The 13,363-nt window shown below is 40.2% G+C and overlaps 1 protein-coding gene across 7 annotated transcripts in view; it reads left to right on the top strand.

Annotated features, from left to right (window-relative positions):
- ARHGAP24 (Rho GTPase activating protein 24) overlaps nucleotides 1-13,107 on the top strand; it is a 542,367-nt gene extending 529,260 nt beyond the window's left edge. For all 7 annotated transcript variants that reach the window (XM_059666147.1, XM_059666137.1, XM_059666157.1 and 4 more), the window contains 2 exons: nucleotides 3,266-4,343; nucleotides 11,358-13,107. In XM_059666147.1, the coding sequence (XP_059522130.1) occupies nucleotides 3,266-4,343; nucleotides 11,358-11,601 (1,322 nt within the window). In that variant the 3' untranslated portion in view covers nucleotides 11,602-13,107. The remainder of the gene's footprint in view (nucleotides 1-3,265; nucleotides 4,344-11,357) is intronic.
- Nucleotides 13,108-13,363: the final 256 nt, after the last annotated feature.

The raw sequence follows: 13,363 nt of genomic DNA, 5'->3' as shown, positions 1-13,363 counted from the left end.
ACCTAATACCCAATGAGAAAAGTAATTTTCTCTAAATGCAGTAATAATATGTGCAAGGGAAAGGTGCATAAGTGGACAAGTAGGTTTTTTAAAATAGTAGGGGGAAAATGGAGCAGCAAAGTAATCTCACCTGTTGCTTTAATATGCTCTGGTCATGAAAAGTCTTGATTGGGAGCTACAGCCATGGAGTCGCACACCACTCAGCAATAAAAAGAATGAACTACCAATACGTGCAGCAACAACTGTCAGAATTATTATCTAAGTGAATAATGCCTGCACACGAAAGACCTCACACTGTATAATCTCATTTACATGAAATTCTAGAAATAGAAAAACGTAGTAACAAAAAGCAGATCAGTGGTTGCCATAGTGGAAATTGGGAGTAAGACATTGGCTACAAAGGGGCACAAGGGAATTTTCTATATTATGATAATGTGGTGGTTCTTGGACTGGCATTTGTCAAAAATCACTATGCATTTTACAGATACCTGCACACATGCAAAATGACATGTATGGGGGTATTCTTTGCAAAACTAAATAAATTGAAACTACATTTCATAGAATAATGCCAAAGATATGTATATGTAATATACATTATCTATACTAAATACATACTATATACTAAATATATACTATATATGTGTACATAAGTGTACTTTAAAGTTTCAAGGCAACTTTAAAGGAAAATTGAATCCAATGCTTATGAAGGAAACATTCCTAAAGTAGATTTCAGTTCAAACTGTATAAAATGATATGAGCGGGGAATTGCTGGATGGTGCAGCGCAGTGAGGCTCCTGAGTCTGCTTGGACTCTTCAGAATGGTGACTATAAGCACCCTGACCTCATTTGGGTTTCATGTTTCTCATTAGCATTCTAAGGAAGAGAATGACAGGAAGGAGGAAATATAAAGGGAAGGAAGTGGTACACTTCATCATAACCACCAAGCTAGTCTGTCTTAAATAGCTATAAGATATGGGGAGTGGGGAGTCCCTTTACAAGAAACTATTTCCATTTATTATCCCAGAGACAAGATAAAGCAAAGCCTCCCCAAGTAGAAGGGATTTCTAAATCTCCAGGACGCTGACACTCACTCTACAATTGTGGCAGGTACCCTTTGGCATTGCTGTCCACAGACTCACCATGGAGACCTAGGGGATGTCACTTTACAATTAAATGCCCCACAGAGTTCACAGCTTTGACGGGAAGCAGGGATGCCTGAAATATTAATATTCCAGTGACAGGAAAAAGCTAAATTTTCCCAAAGCACTAGACAGAGTCTATAGACCAGAGCCTGCTAACATTGTAAAGTGTGCCTGTCTTAAGGGCAAATAGTAAACTAGAACTAAGTAGACATGTCTTCAAACACAGTACCTGACAGTGATAGTGCTGACAGCCATTTTAGCGCTCCCAACGTCTTTTCATCAGAGTCACTGCTGCATGCATGGAAGTAGGATGACAAATTCAGATATGACTAAGAAGGAAGATGGCTTTTTTCTTCCACGACTCTGTAACAATTGATGGTGCTTTAATAATTGTCTTATATTTTGTTTATTTAGAAAAACATCAAGTTTACTTATCAGTACTGCAGTTTAAAAGCAACAGCAGGAATATAGTAGAACAAGAACTATCTGGAGTAAGAAGATGAAGCATCAAAGTTCATCTAGGTCACTTACTATCCATATGACCCTGAGCAAAACCTTAACCTCTCTGAGCTCCAGTTTTCTCATGTGAAAAATGTTAAGTCCTATCTCACCGTCTTTTGAGAAACTTAATTCAGACGCTGTAAGTGAAACATTTCCATGTAGCACAGTGTTTCTCAAACTCTAACACAGAAATCACCTGGAGCCATTGTCAAAATGCAAATTCTGCTTCAGAAGGCCCTCAGTGGGTCCTGAAACTGCGACGCTTCCAGGTGAGGCCCTGGCTCCTGTGCTGTTATTGCTGTGTCCGCTGGGAGCTGGTTAGCAGTGTAAAATCGTATGCCCCACCGAATACCTACACTTTGACAGAATCTCCAACTAATTTGCATAAATATTAGTGTTTGAGCAACATTGATCCAGCACCAGACCTGACACATGGCAGATTCTTGTTTTAAATATAAATTTTGAATCATCACAGAAGAAATGTGCAGAATAGAAAGAGATATAACACATTTTTCCTGTGCAAAATTTGATTTGAATTATACTCAGAGTCAACTCCTGCCTAGGTGCTGCTTTAAGCTAAAGAGTGTACTCCTCCCAGGTCAGATTTGTACAGTCTGGCAGCCACTCAATTAGCAGCTGTTTCTGTGGAAATCTGCATTGTCTAAAGTCCTTCTCATCATTTTCCTCACCAGATCTCATGTTTTATTTTATGTAGAAACCACATTTAGTAACTAAAATTTAAATTCATTCCTTGCCCTAGCCGGTTTGGCTCAGTGGATGGAGTGTCGGCCCGTGGACTGGAAGGTCCCAGGTTTGATTCTGGTCAAGGACATGTACCTTGGTTGCGGGCACATCCCCAGTGGGGGGTGTGCAAGAAGCAGCTGATTGATGTTTCTCTCTCATTGATGTTTCTAACTCTCTATCCCTCTTCCTTCCTCTCTGTAAAAAATCAATGAAATATATTTAAATAAATAAATAAATAAATAAATAAATTCCCTATATGTACTTATCAGACATTACTCTTACAAACTTTCATCAACATGATATAAACCAAGTTAATACATCAAATTAATACAGTTCAAGCCAAAGCAAAGACGACTGATGTCTGCATTAGCCTAAACTGCTTTATTGTGGGTACATGAATACCATTAATACTTAAGAAGATTCTTAGGGAAATTATGGCCCCCAAGTAAGGAAACTACTTTAGAAGCCTGGTTTATGGTGACAGCCAGTTTTAAGGGATTGGAGTCCAGATTGTAAATCAGTGAGAAATATGTAAAAATGTATTTGGAATTTCAGCCAATACTAGTATACCATTAACTGGTAAACCCATTAATTTTTAAATAAATTACTGCTTTTGATAATAGATCAATTTTTCTATTCATTTTTTTGAGTTACTTTACTTGCTGTAACAAAAGTTTAAGTGCTTGGTAGAGTTCATGGTGTATGCTCAAGAAATTTTAGTTTCTGTTTGCCATTATCATCATTAAGAATATAGTTCAGCACGGCTGACAATAATGTTGAATGTTCACCTGAATGTGGTCCTTTAAGGATCACTTTCAAAATGGGAAATAAATGAAAACTATTTCACTCATGTGACTTTGTTTTCTATGCAATTCTAGGCACTGTGGTGGTCCAGCAATTGATGTCGGTGATGATTAGCAAACACGATCGCCTTTTCCCCAAAGACGCAGAACTGCAAAGCAAGCCCCAAGACGGAATGAGCAACAACAACAATGAAGTTCAGAAGAAAGCCTGCGTGGGGCAGCTCCAGAACAGAGAGAACAACAATGCCAAGGACAGTCCTGCTCGGCAGTGCTCTTGGGAGAAGTCCGAATCTCCCCAGAGAAGCAGCGTAGATAATGGCTCCCCCACAGCCCTGTCAGGCAGCAAAACCAACAGCCCAAGGAACAGTGTTCACAAGCCGGATGTCTCTAGGAGCCCCCCTCTTCTGGTCAAAAAGAACCCCGCCTTCAATAAGGGCAGCGGGATTGTCACCAATGGGTCCTTCAGCAGCAGCAATGCAGAAGGTCTTGAGAAAACCCAGACCACCCCCAATGGGAGCTTACAGGCCAGAAGGACCTCATCACTGAAGAGCTCTGGTACCAAAATGGGCACGCACAGTGTACAGAACGGAACAGTGCGCATGGGCGTTATAAACACCGACTCGCTCGGGAACCCCCTGAACAGCCGCGGCATGTCCTGGCTGCCCAATGGCTACGTGACCCTGAGAGAGAACAGGCAGAAAGAGCAAACAGGAGAGTCAGGCCAGCACAACAGGCTCTCCACCTATGACAACGTCCATCAGCAGTTCTCCATGATGAACTTTGATGACAAACAGAGCGTTGACAGTGCCACCTGGTCCACTTCCTCCTGTGAAATCTCCCTCCCTGAGAACTCCAACTCCTGCCGCTCCTCCACCACCACCTGTCCAGAACAAGACTTTTATGGTGGGAACTTTGAGGACCCTGTTCTGGATGGGCCCCCGCAGGACGATCTTTCCCACCCTGGGGACTATGAAAACAAAAGTGACCGGAGGAGTGTGGGAGGTCGAAGTAGTCGTGCCACCAGCAGCAGCGACAACAGTGAGACGTTTGTGGGCAACACCAGCAGCAACCACAGTGCACTGCACAGTTTAGTGTCCAGCCTGAAGCAGGAAATGACCAAGCAGAAGATAGAGTATGAGTCCAAGATAAAGAGGTGAGGAGAATCTGGAGCGCATAACTGCCAGAGAGCCTCCTACTGGTCACACTCACACAGGGGGTTAAATATGTTCATTCCAGAGCCAGAACCCCCTGTTCAAGTCCTGGCTTCACCATTTGTAAACTGGAGGCTTCGGGGAAGTTAACTTTACCTCTTGTGAGCCTGGGTTTCTTCATATGAAAAATTTAAATACTAGTAGTGTTTTCCTCGAAAGCATGTAAGAAACCATTGAGCCTTGTTCCTGCACAGCAGAGGTGCCCAATAATGCTGTGAGGATTTGTGCTAGAGGCTGGTTAGAGAGGAGCTGAGAGGGGAATGAATGGAGGGTAAGGAGCCTGTTTTCACTGACAAGAAAAGGATGGAATGAGGGTAAAGTTGTAAAAATAATCAGACCTTTTTTATTATTCTTTTGATTGTTGAAAGCTCAGAGAGTGTCTGCTATCTGCCAAGCTCAATTTTAGGCCCTGAGAATTTAGCAGTCAATAAAACAGACTAGTATATAAACTCAGTCCTCATGGAACATGCCTCCGTTGTACGAGAAAAGACAGATAAATAAGTAAAATAGGTCCTATGCTAAGTAAAACTGGGAAGAGGGGGAAGAATGTTGGTGAAGTGCAGTTTTAAGTGCAGGGCCTTATGGCAGGTTAAAGGGGAAGCTGTGCAGACACCTGGGAGAGGAGCAGGTGGAAATGCTGTGAGATGGGCTGGGCAAGGAGCTCAGCCAGGGAACAGGGAACAGGTGATAGGAGCCTGGGGGTCAGATTAAGTCTTTAGCTTTTACTCTGAGATTAGAATCCATGAAGGTTTTTGAGAAAGGTGTTGACATGAAGTATATTCATATGAACAAGGAAAATTATAGCCTAAATGGAAAGCAAAAACTATGATTTATAAGGAAACAGCTATGCTACACCCTGATTTATATCCTTTCACATCTTCTCATCAGATAGCCAAGGCAGGAAGAACTTTGCTTAGCAACTTCTCCAGGAACGCAACCCAGGCAAGATAAAGGGGCATTGTCTGAGGGTCCTGAGTTCACAGGGCCCTGACTGTCAGATAAGCCATGGAGAATGGAGCCCAGGGCTCACAGATATAATCTTGTCCTGAAAGTCACCACATTCACACGTCACTGAGGTCACAGAAATGGCAAAACTGTTTTTTGTTTGTTTGCATGTGTGGGTTTTTTTTGGTTGTTGTTTTTGTTTTGCTTTTAGAGAGAGGAAGGGAGAAGGAGAGGGAGAGAAACATCAATGAGAGAGAAACATCCTCCTGCACGCCCTCTACTGGGGATCCAACCCACAACTCGGGCATGTGCCCTGATAGGGAATTGAACGGGTGACCTCCTGGTGCTTGGGACCATGCTCAACCACTGAGCCACACCGGCCAGGCAAAACTGATTGTTTTTATGTTCTCCTTTCAGCATTGTATAGGGCAAAGGACACTGAGCTCCCGAGTCAGGAGAAGGCCTGAGGCGCGGTTCAGTGTGAGGGAGCCCCTCTAGTGGCCTCACTCCCAGGCTCAGGCTGTGTGTTGGGTGGACCTCTCCCCTTGTGGGGGTTCTAAGACCCTTATCATTTGTGCACATCAGTCTTTGTCCTGCTTCAACTGCTTCCATGTCTCCACACCCCACATGGTTTCTTTTACATATAGAAACTTGACTTTATTTTACCATTTCCCATCCATTTATCAATCATCAGGCCAAAAGGTACTTATTTTCAAGAGCTATGGTGGAGTAAATATAGAATAAAATGCTATTTATATGTTAGGTTGAAAAATTACTTTCGAAAGTTGTTTTTGTAAACTTCGCTGAATGGAAAGTTGATTTGAATTTCTCTCCATAATGCCGAGTGACGGGAAGTTTAAATAAGAAGAAAAAGGCAGCAACATCTTTCAGGTTACTCCTCTTTCTAAATGTGATGTTTAGAAGCACTGGCTACCAGAACTCTGAACTGCCGCCGGTGCGTCGTGATAAATGAGCACTTAGCACTGGGAAAGGAGATAACAGCTGAAGCTTGCATTCATCCTAATGCAAGTTTCAACTGTTATCTCCATCCTGGAAATAAGTTATCATTGTGAATGGCTGCAGATGAACATATTCCTTTTTGACGACATTGGTGATACATTCATGTTCTGAGTCTATGGTGCATTTCAGAGACTTTGATAAAATAATAGAACTTTTCAATAGAGTGCCACCTCACTGGGCCCTCTCACTGTATAGCATTCCTACCACCTGACAGGCAAGGGAGGGGCTCACAAAGAGGTAGGGCAGAGGAGCTGCCACATGCCCAAGCCACAGAAATTCCTGCTTAGACTTACACATTTCGCTTTCAAATTTTTTTAGCTCCACCCACAAATATTGAGGTTAGATAGATGATTCATATGTATGTACATATATACCTACATACCTGAATAGCTCAACAGATGATAGATAAGATAGCTGGATCATACTTTATCAATTATATGTTTTTTAGTTTTTAAACATGTGAGTTTAGTATTCTCCACCCCACCCCCCATTTCCTTTACTGTATTATAGTCAGAGAAATTTATTTTTATGATATCAATTATTTGGTCTTGTAAAAATGATTCTTTTATGATTGGTTTGGGATTTTATATATGACCATAGAGCTAGCCTGTTAATCAAGCTGCTTAAATATTTTACATTTTTCCTCATTTTTATCAGATAGATCTATAACTTCTAACAAAGGTAACTTAAACTCTCCTAATTTTTATGGATTTATCAATGTCTCCTTATAACTCTGTTATATCTTATATTGACTTATTTGAGGCTACGCTGCTAGGTGAATAAAAGTTCAGAATTGTTTATATATTTCTGATGAATTGATATCATTGAGTAATGGTCATCTTTAGTTGTAATAATGTATTTTTCCTACAAGTCTATTTTTTCTGATATTAGCATTGCTATACCATTTTTTATTTTGATTAGTAACTTTCTGCTATTTTTACCATTAACTTTCAAATTTTATTTGATCTGAGAACATATACTTTTCAATTCTGGAATATTTTTATCTATCATCTTTTTATTTCATCTTCCCCATTTTCTCAACTTTCTGTTTCTACAGCCCTTATTCAAGTATGTTGGGCCTTCTTAATCCATTCTCCATCTCTGTTAACTTCTCTTTCTCACATTAAATTTCTATCTTTCTCTGTGAGGCATTCTGGACAATTTTCCCAGACCTGTTTTCCTGTTTACTGATTTTTTTTTCTGTTTTAAGATCTATTTTTAATTATAGTAGATATACAATATTATATTAGCTTCAGGTGTACAACACAGTGATCCAACATTTATATACTTTACTAAGTGATCACCACAATAAGTCTAGCAACCATCTGTCACAATACATAGTTATTTTAATATTATTAGTGGCCCAGTGCACAGATTCATGCACATTGAAAGGAAATTAATTAGAGGGTGGCTGGTAGGGCGGGGCTGTGCCAGACAACCGGACACACCCTGGAGTCAACCTACCACAGTCCCTTCCTAGGGCCGCAGCTCGAAGGGCAGCTGCAGTCACCCCAGTTTGGCAGTTAACCAGATTTGGGGCCGACAATACCCCAGGAACATAACCCATGGCAGAAGGTGGCAACACGCAGCCCTGCAAGGAATCGGGCTCCCTCCTCTCTGGTTCAGAGGTGCGGTGCGTCACCCGAGAACCACTGCTGCCAAGTCACTGCAGCTCAGCAGCTTCTGCATTGAGCGTCTGCCCCCTGGTGGTCAGTGCACATCATAGGTACCAGATGGTTGGGCGGTCACTTAGCCTTTTATATATGTAGATTAACTATATTTCCTTTGCTTTACTTTCCATCTCCGTAACTTATTTTATAACTGAAAGTTTGTACTTTTAAATCCTCTTCCTCTTTTTCTCCCACTTCCCACCCTCCACTCCTCAGAAAACCATCATTTTGTTTTCTGTACCTATGAGTTGGCTTCTGTTTCATTTTGTTTTTTTCAATTGTGTTGTGTTTTTTAAATATATTTTTATTGATTTCAGAGAGGAAGGGCAAGGGAGAGAGAGATAGAAACATCAATGAGATAATCATTGATCCGCTGTCTCCTGCACCCCCTACTGGAGATTGAGCCCACAACTCAGGCATGTGCCCTGACTGGGAATCAAACTGTGACTCCTGGATCATAGGTTGATGCTCAACCACTGTGCCACACCGACTGGACTTGTTTTTTAGATTCCATAATTAGAATCATATGGCATATCTTTCTATGGCTTATTTCATTTAACATGACATTCTCTAGGTCCATCCATGTTGTTGCAAATGGCAAGATTTCAATCTTTTTTTATGGCTGAGTCATATTCCATTGTATATATGTACCACTTCAATCTTTTTTTATGGCCGAGTCATATTTCATTGTATATATGTACCAATTCTTTATTAATTCATCTATTGATGGACACCTATATTGCTTCCATATCTTGGCTATTGTAAATAATGCTGCAGTGAATATAAGGTGTATATATCATTTAAATTATTGGGTTTTTTTCTTCAGATAAATACTCAGAAATTGAATGCTGTATCATACAGTAATTCTGTTTTTAATTTTTTGAGGAATTTCCATACTCTTTACCATAGTGGCTGTACCTAATCCCACCAACAATGCATGAGCGTTCCCTCCTCTACACCCTTGCCAACACTTGCTATTTGTTGTCTTTTTGATGGTAGCCTTTTGTAGGTGTGAGGTGATACCTCATTGTGCTTTTGATTTGCATTTTCCTGATGATCAGTGATGTTGAGCATCTTTTCAGGTATCTGTTGGCCACCTATATGTCTTCTTTGGAGAAATGTTTATCTAGGTTCTCTGCCCATTTTTTAATCGGATTATTGCTTTTCTGATGTTGAAATATATGAGTTTTTGGTATATTTTAGATATTCACCACTTGCCAGATGTATCATTTGCAAATATTTCTCCCATTCAGTGGGTTGTCTTTCTTATTAATGTCTTTCTTCACTTTGCAAAACATTTTATGTTTTCTTAAATATATTTATTGATTGATTTCAGAGAGGAAGGGAGAGGGAGAGAGAGATAGAAACACCAGTGATGAGAGAGAATCATTGATCGGCTGACTCCTGCACACCTCCTGCTGGGGATCAAGCCCGCAACCCAGTCATGTGCCCTTGGCCGGAATCGGACCTGGGACCCTTCACTGCAGGCTGATGCTCTATCCACTGAGCCAAGCCAGCTAGGGTCTTTTAAATTTAATGTAGTTACATTTTGCTTTTGTTGCCTTTGCCCAAGGAGACATGTCCAAAAATGTATACCTTAACACTGATTTTTTTCTTTTGCTGATTTAATTCTGACACTTCACTCATCCCATGAATAGAGTGTGGTCCCTTTTGTATAAAGACAATTAATACTACAAGCTCTCAGCTGAATCTTTCTCCGTTTTCTTCCTCTCTTATTCCAGAGACCTCTTCTCCGGCATGGGAAAAATAAAAACTAGCTCCCGCCTCAGACCTCTATCCAGGATCGATACCCTTCGTGTGCTTCCACTTACTGTTCTAAATTGGAGTATCTTTCTCGGCTATGATACTTGAACACGCTTTTTTATTTCTTTTAACCTTGCTATGTATTTTTAAAGCTTTTATGTATTTTTCCAGCATCACTCTGTGTCTCCAGTGGGAGGGGTTCCCTTCTGTATTCCACTCAGGCTGTTAGAGTCCTGGAAGTTTCATACTAGTTTCATACGTATAATGCATCAGTATTGTTTAAAGGATTGTTTTTGTTGGTATTTATGCTTGAGTTTCTTTTTAGTATTTTTATTTCTAAAACAAATAGATTTAAAAAGAAAAGAGAATGTATTGTAGACTAATTCTGGGTTGCAAACAGCACACTTCCAGGTTGTCATATAAAATATGTGATCATATGATCAAAACAGCCTTCTAACTGATTAGAGAATATGAAGAATTCTCATACTTTCAAAAGAAGAACAGGTTTATTTTTAAGTGTTATTATTATTACCTGGATGAAATATCAACATATGAGACATGATAAAACAAAAACAATTGAGATTTAAATAATAAACAATTATTATTAAGATAATCAGGTTTCTGAAATTCAAATTTTAGTGTTATGGTAACTTTAAACATATCCCAGGGATATTAGCTCAGAAAAGGAGACACAAAAAAGTAAACTGTTATTAAGATTCATCATATAATAAACAAGTGCTTAATACTCCTCTTTGAACAACAACAAATTATGTTTTGGAACTTAGTGATTATGGAGAAAACTGTTTTCAAGAAAGTTATCTAAAATCATACAATTATCCAAAACGATACAGCTATCAATCTATAGAAATATAAATCTAGAGATCCTAAGATACATTAACTTGGAAAGCAGTGAGATTAGGGATAGCAGGTTACTTGGGTGGACTCCATTGTCACAAAATGTCAGGTGGATTACTTATTCACCGCAAGTTATCTCCACTCTTCTGCATGTACGTTAGCTTTGGTACCACTTTTATAAGATTCCTATGTCTCAGAAAGTTCATTCTTAGCAGTGGACTGTATCTAACAATGATATTTTTACTATCATTTTTCTTCTCATAGAAACCCCATAGGATTGCTCCTCTTTTCTTCCATCTTTACTGGGCTTTCCCCCTTTCTCTTAGTAAAGCCCAATTTGCAGTAAGGATCCAGGAAGCCTTGTGGTTTGGGCTGCCTTCTGCTTCTGCCGTTCTGTGCTGTGTGACATTTTCTGACTCCTCTGCGCTGACATTTATACATTCACTTTCAAATGACAACTAAGTGCTTCTGAGAGAGGTCTTGGCTTATCTTGTTAACATGATAGCAAATCATCTTAGCAAATACTAAAGCAACAACAACAAAAACCTTTAAAATCACTGGACCTTCCCTCACTGATTTAAAAGGGCTCACCCCAATTTCCTAAGCTTTTCAGAGACAGAGTTTAGATAATATTTGTATCCCTGTCCTATTGCATGTGAATAAAATCACTTTATCTTTGATTTTCTCCCCAACCCCTTGTAGCTTAGAGCAGCGAAACTTGACGTTGGAAACAGAAATGATGAACCTCCATGATGAACTGGATCAGGAGAGGAAAAAGTTCACAATGATAGAAATCAAAATGCGGAACGCAGAGCGAGCGAAAGAAGACGCTGAGAAAAGAAATGACATGCTCCAGAAAGAAATGGAGCAGTTTTTCTCCACATTTGGGGAGCTGACGGTGGAACCCAGGAGAACCGAGAGAGGAAACACGATATGGATCCAGTGAGCCGGCTGTCTCCCGCTGTCTCTCGTGGATCTGGGAAGGACTTTGGGGTTCCTGTGGGAGGATTACGTGGGATCAGGTGACAGGTCACCTGGCTGTACAGTGCTCTAACTGGGGAAGGAGTATCATTTACAGACATTACCCATCCATATCTGCAATGTGTACCAAAGTTATATCACGCCTCATATGCTACTGTCAAGTGTTACAACTGGATATGTGTATATAGAGTAGTTTTTTGAAAAGTAAACTAAAAATGAGAAGCATATCTCAAGAATTATTTTATTGCAAGTCTTGTATTTAAAATGTTAATTCAATATGTTGTTGCAATTTAGCTTGCTTTCAAGCTTCACCCCTTGCACTTAACATAAGCTATTTTTGGCATTGTGTTATCATCAGCTTATTTTATAGATCAATATTTTTATTTCCCTTTTTTTGCTGAGGAAATGAAGATAAGCAGATATATAAAAATATATAAGTATATATATAAGATGAGTTATTAAAAGCAAAAGAATACTTTGTGGCTGTGCTGTTTGTGCCAATAGACCTTACCATGACCAAAAAAAGAAATGTAAATCGTTCTATGAAATACGGTGGAATCACCAGGAACCTTTGAACTGCTCTGTAAATTCTTCCCTTGACACTGCTCAGTTTGCTTTGTGATGATTTCGCACAGGACATGTTGGATGTGGAAAAACAGTCCCTTTTTCCAGCCCCCTGGTCTGCCTGGTCAGGTCCACAGATGCCTGTCTGCTACGCAGGATGCACCTTAGAGGGGCAAAATGGGAAAGAAAAACATTTAACCAGTCATGCCTTGAGTTACTCTGTCATTCTGGCCTGAATCTGTAACTGCTGGACGGTTACCTGAGAAATTCTTCCTGCCCTTTGAGAGTTAGGAAAAAAGCTTACACCGCTCGCCCCACCCCTGCAATGCCATTTTCTGAGCACCTGCCTTTCACTCAGACCTCCCCCCCCCCCCGTAACTGCACTTTGGGGCTTGTCACCCTCAGTGAAATAGTAGTTCTGTGTCCCTCTCAGTTAAACCACTAGAGTGTGTACCGCAAAGTGACATTCTCCTCTCAGTTAGGCTCACTGTTCTGTTGTCACCTGGGATTCTCTCTGAAGGACACAGAGGGAAAAGGCATTTTGGAGCGAGAGAGAGGTGATGGAGGGAAAGGGGACCAGAAAGAGGAGGAAACAGAAGAAATGAACTAACAATTTTGCTTCTGATTTTCACAGTATTGTTTTTCCCTGTTGGAAACATAGTCATTCACAGTCATTTTCAAATGAGAATGCTTCAAGGTCCAATTTTGATGAATATGTGAACATTAGTAATGATAACTTTCTAGAGAATCTCATGTTTCTCAAGAGTGAGAATTTGGAGAGAACAGTTCTTCACACATCAATATGACAATGCTTTTATGAAGCCAAACAAATATATCTTTCTCAAAGGAAAACAGAAAGTCACCTTTAAAGCATAATTGGAAATAAACACCACTTGAGTTTATGGGATTTGTGTGTTTGAAGGTTCTATGTTTGTGTGTGTTTCTTTTTTTCAAAGGGGAGAGTAGCCTTGACAGCATTCATTCTTGTCGCTGTGCTGCTTTTGTTTACAGCCCTTCAAGGATCAAGCTTACGTGGTCCTTTAGTATCAACCACTGTGTACATTCAAATGCCCGGTCATGGTCAGAGTGTGTGCAGGAGGCAACCAATCAATAGGAGAAACCCATCGATGTTTCTCTCTCTCCCCCCCCCCCAACCTCTCCTC

Source organism: Myotis daubentonii, chromosome 1, assembly GCF_963259705.1.
Source record: "Myotis daubentonii chromosome 1, mMyoDau2.1, whole genome shotgun sequence".
In the NCBI taxonomy this organism is placed as follows: Eukaryota; Metazoa; Chordata; class Mammalia; order Chiroptera; family Vespertilionidae; genus Myotis; species Myotis daubentonii.
Note: the sequence above shows the minus strand (reverse complement) of the source record. Positions and strands in the feature narration are given on the sequence as shown.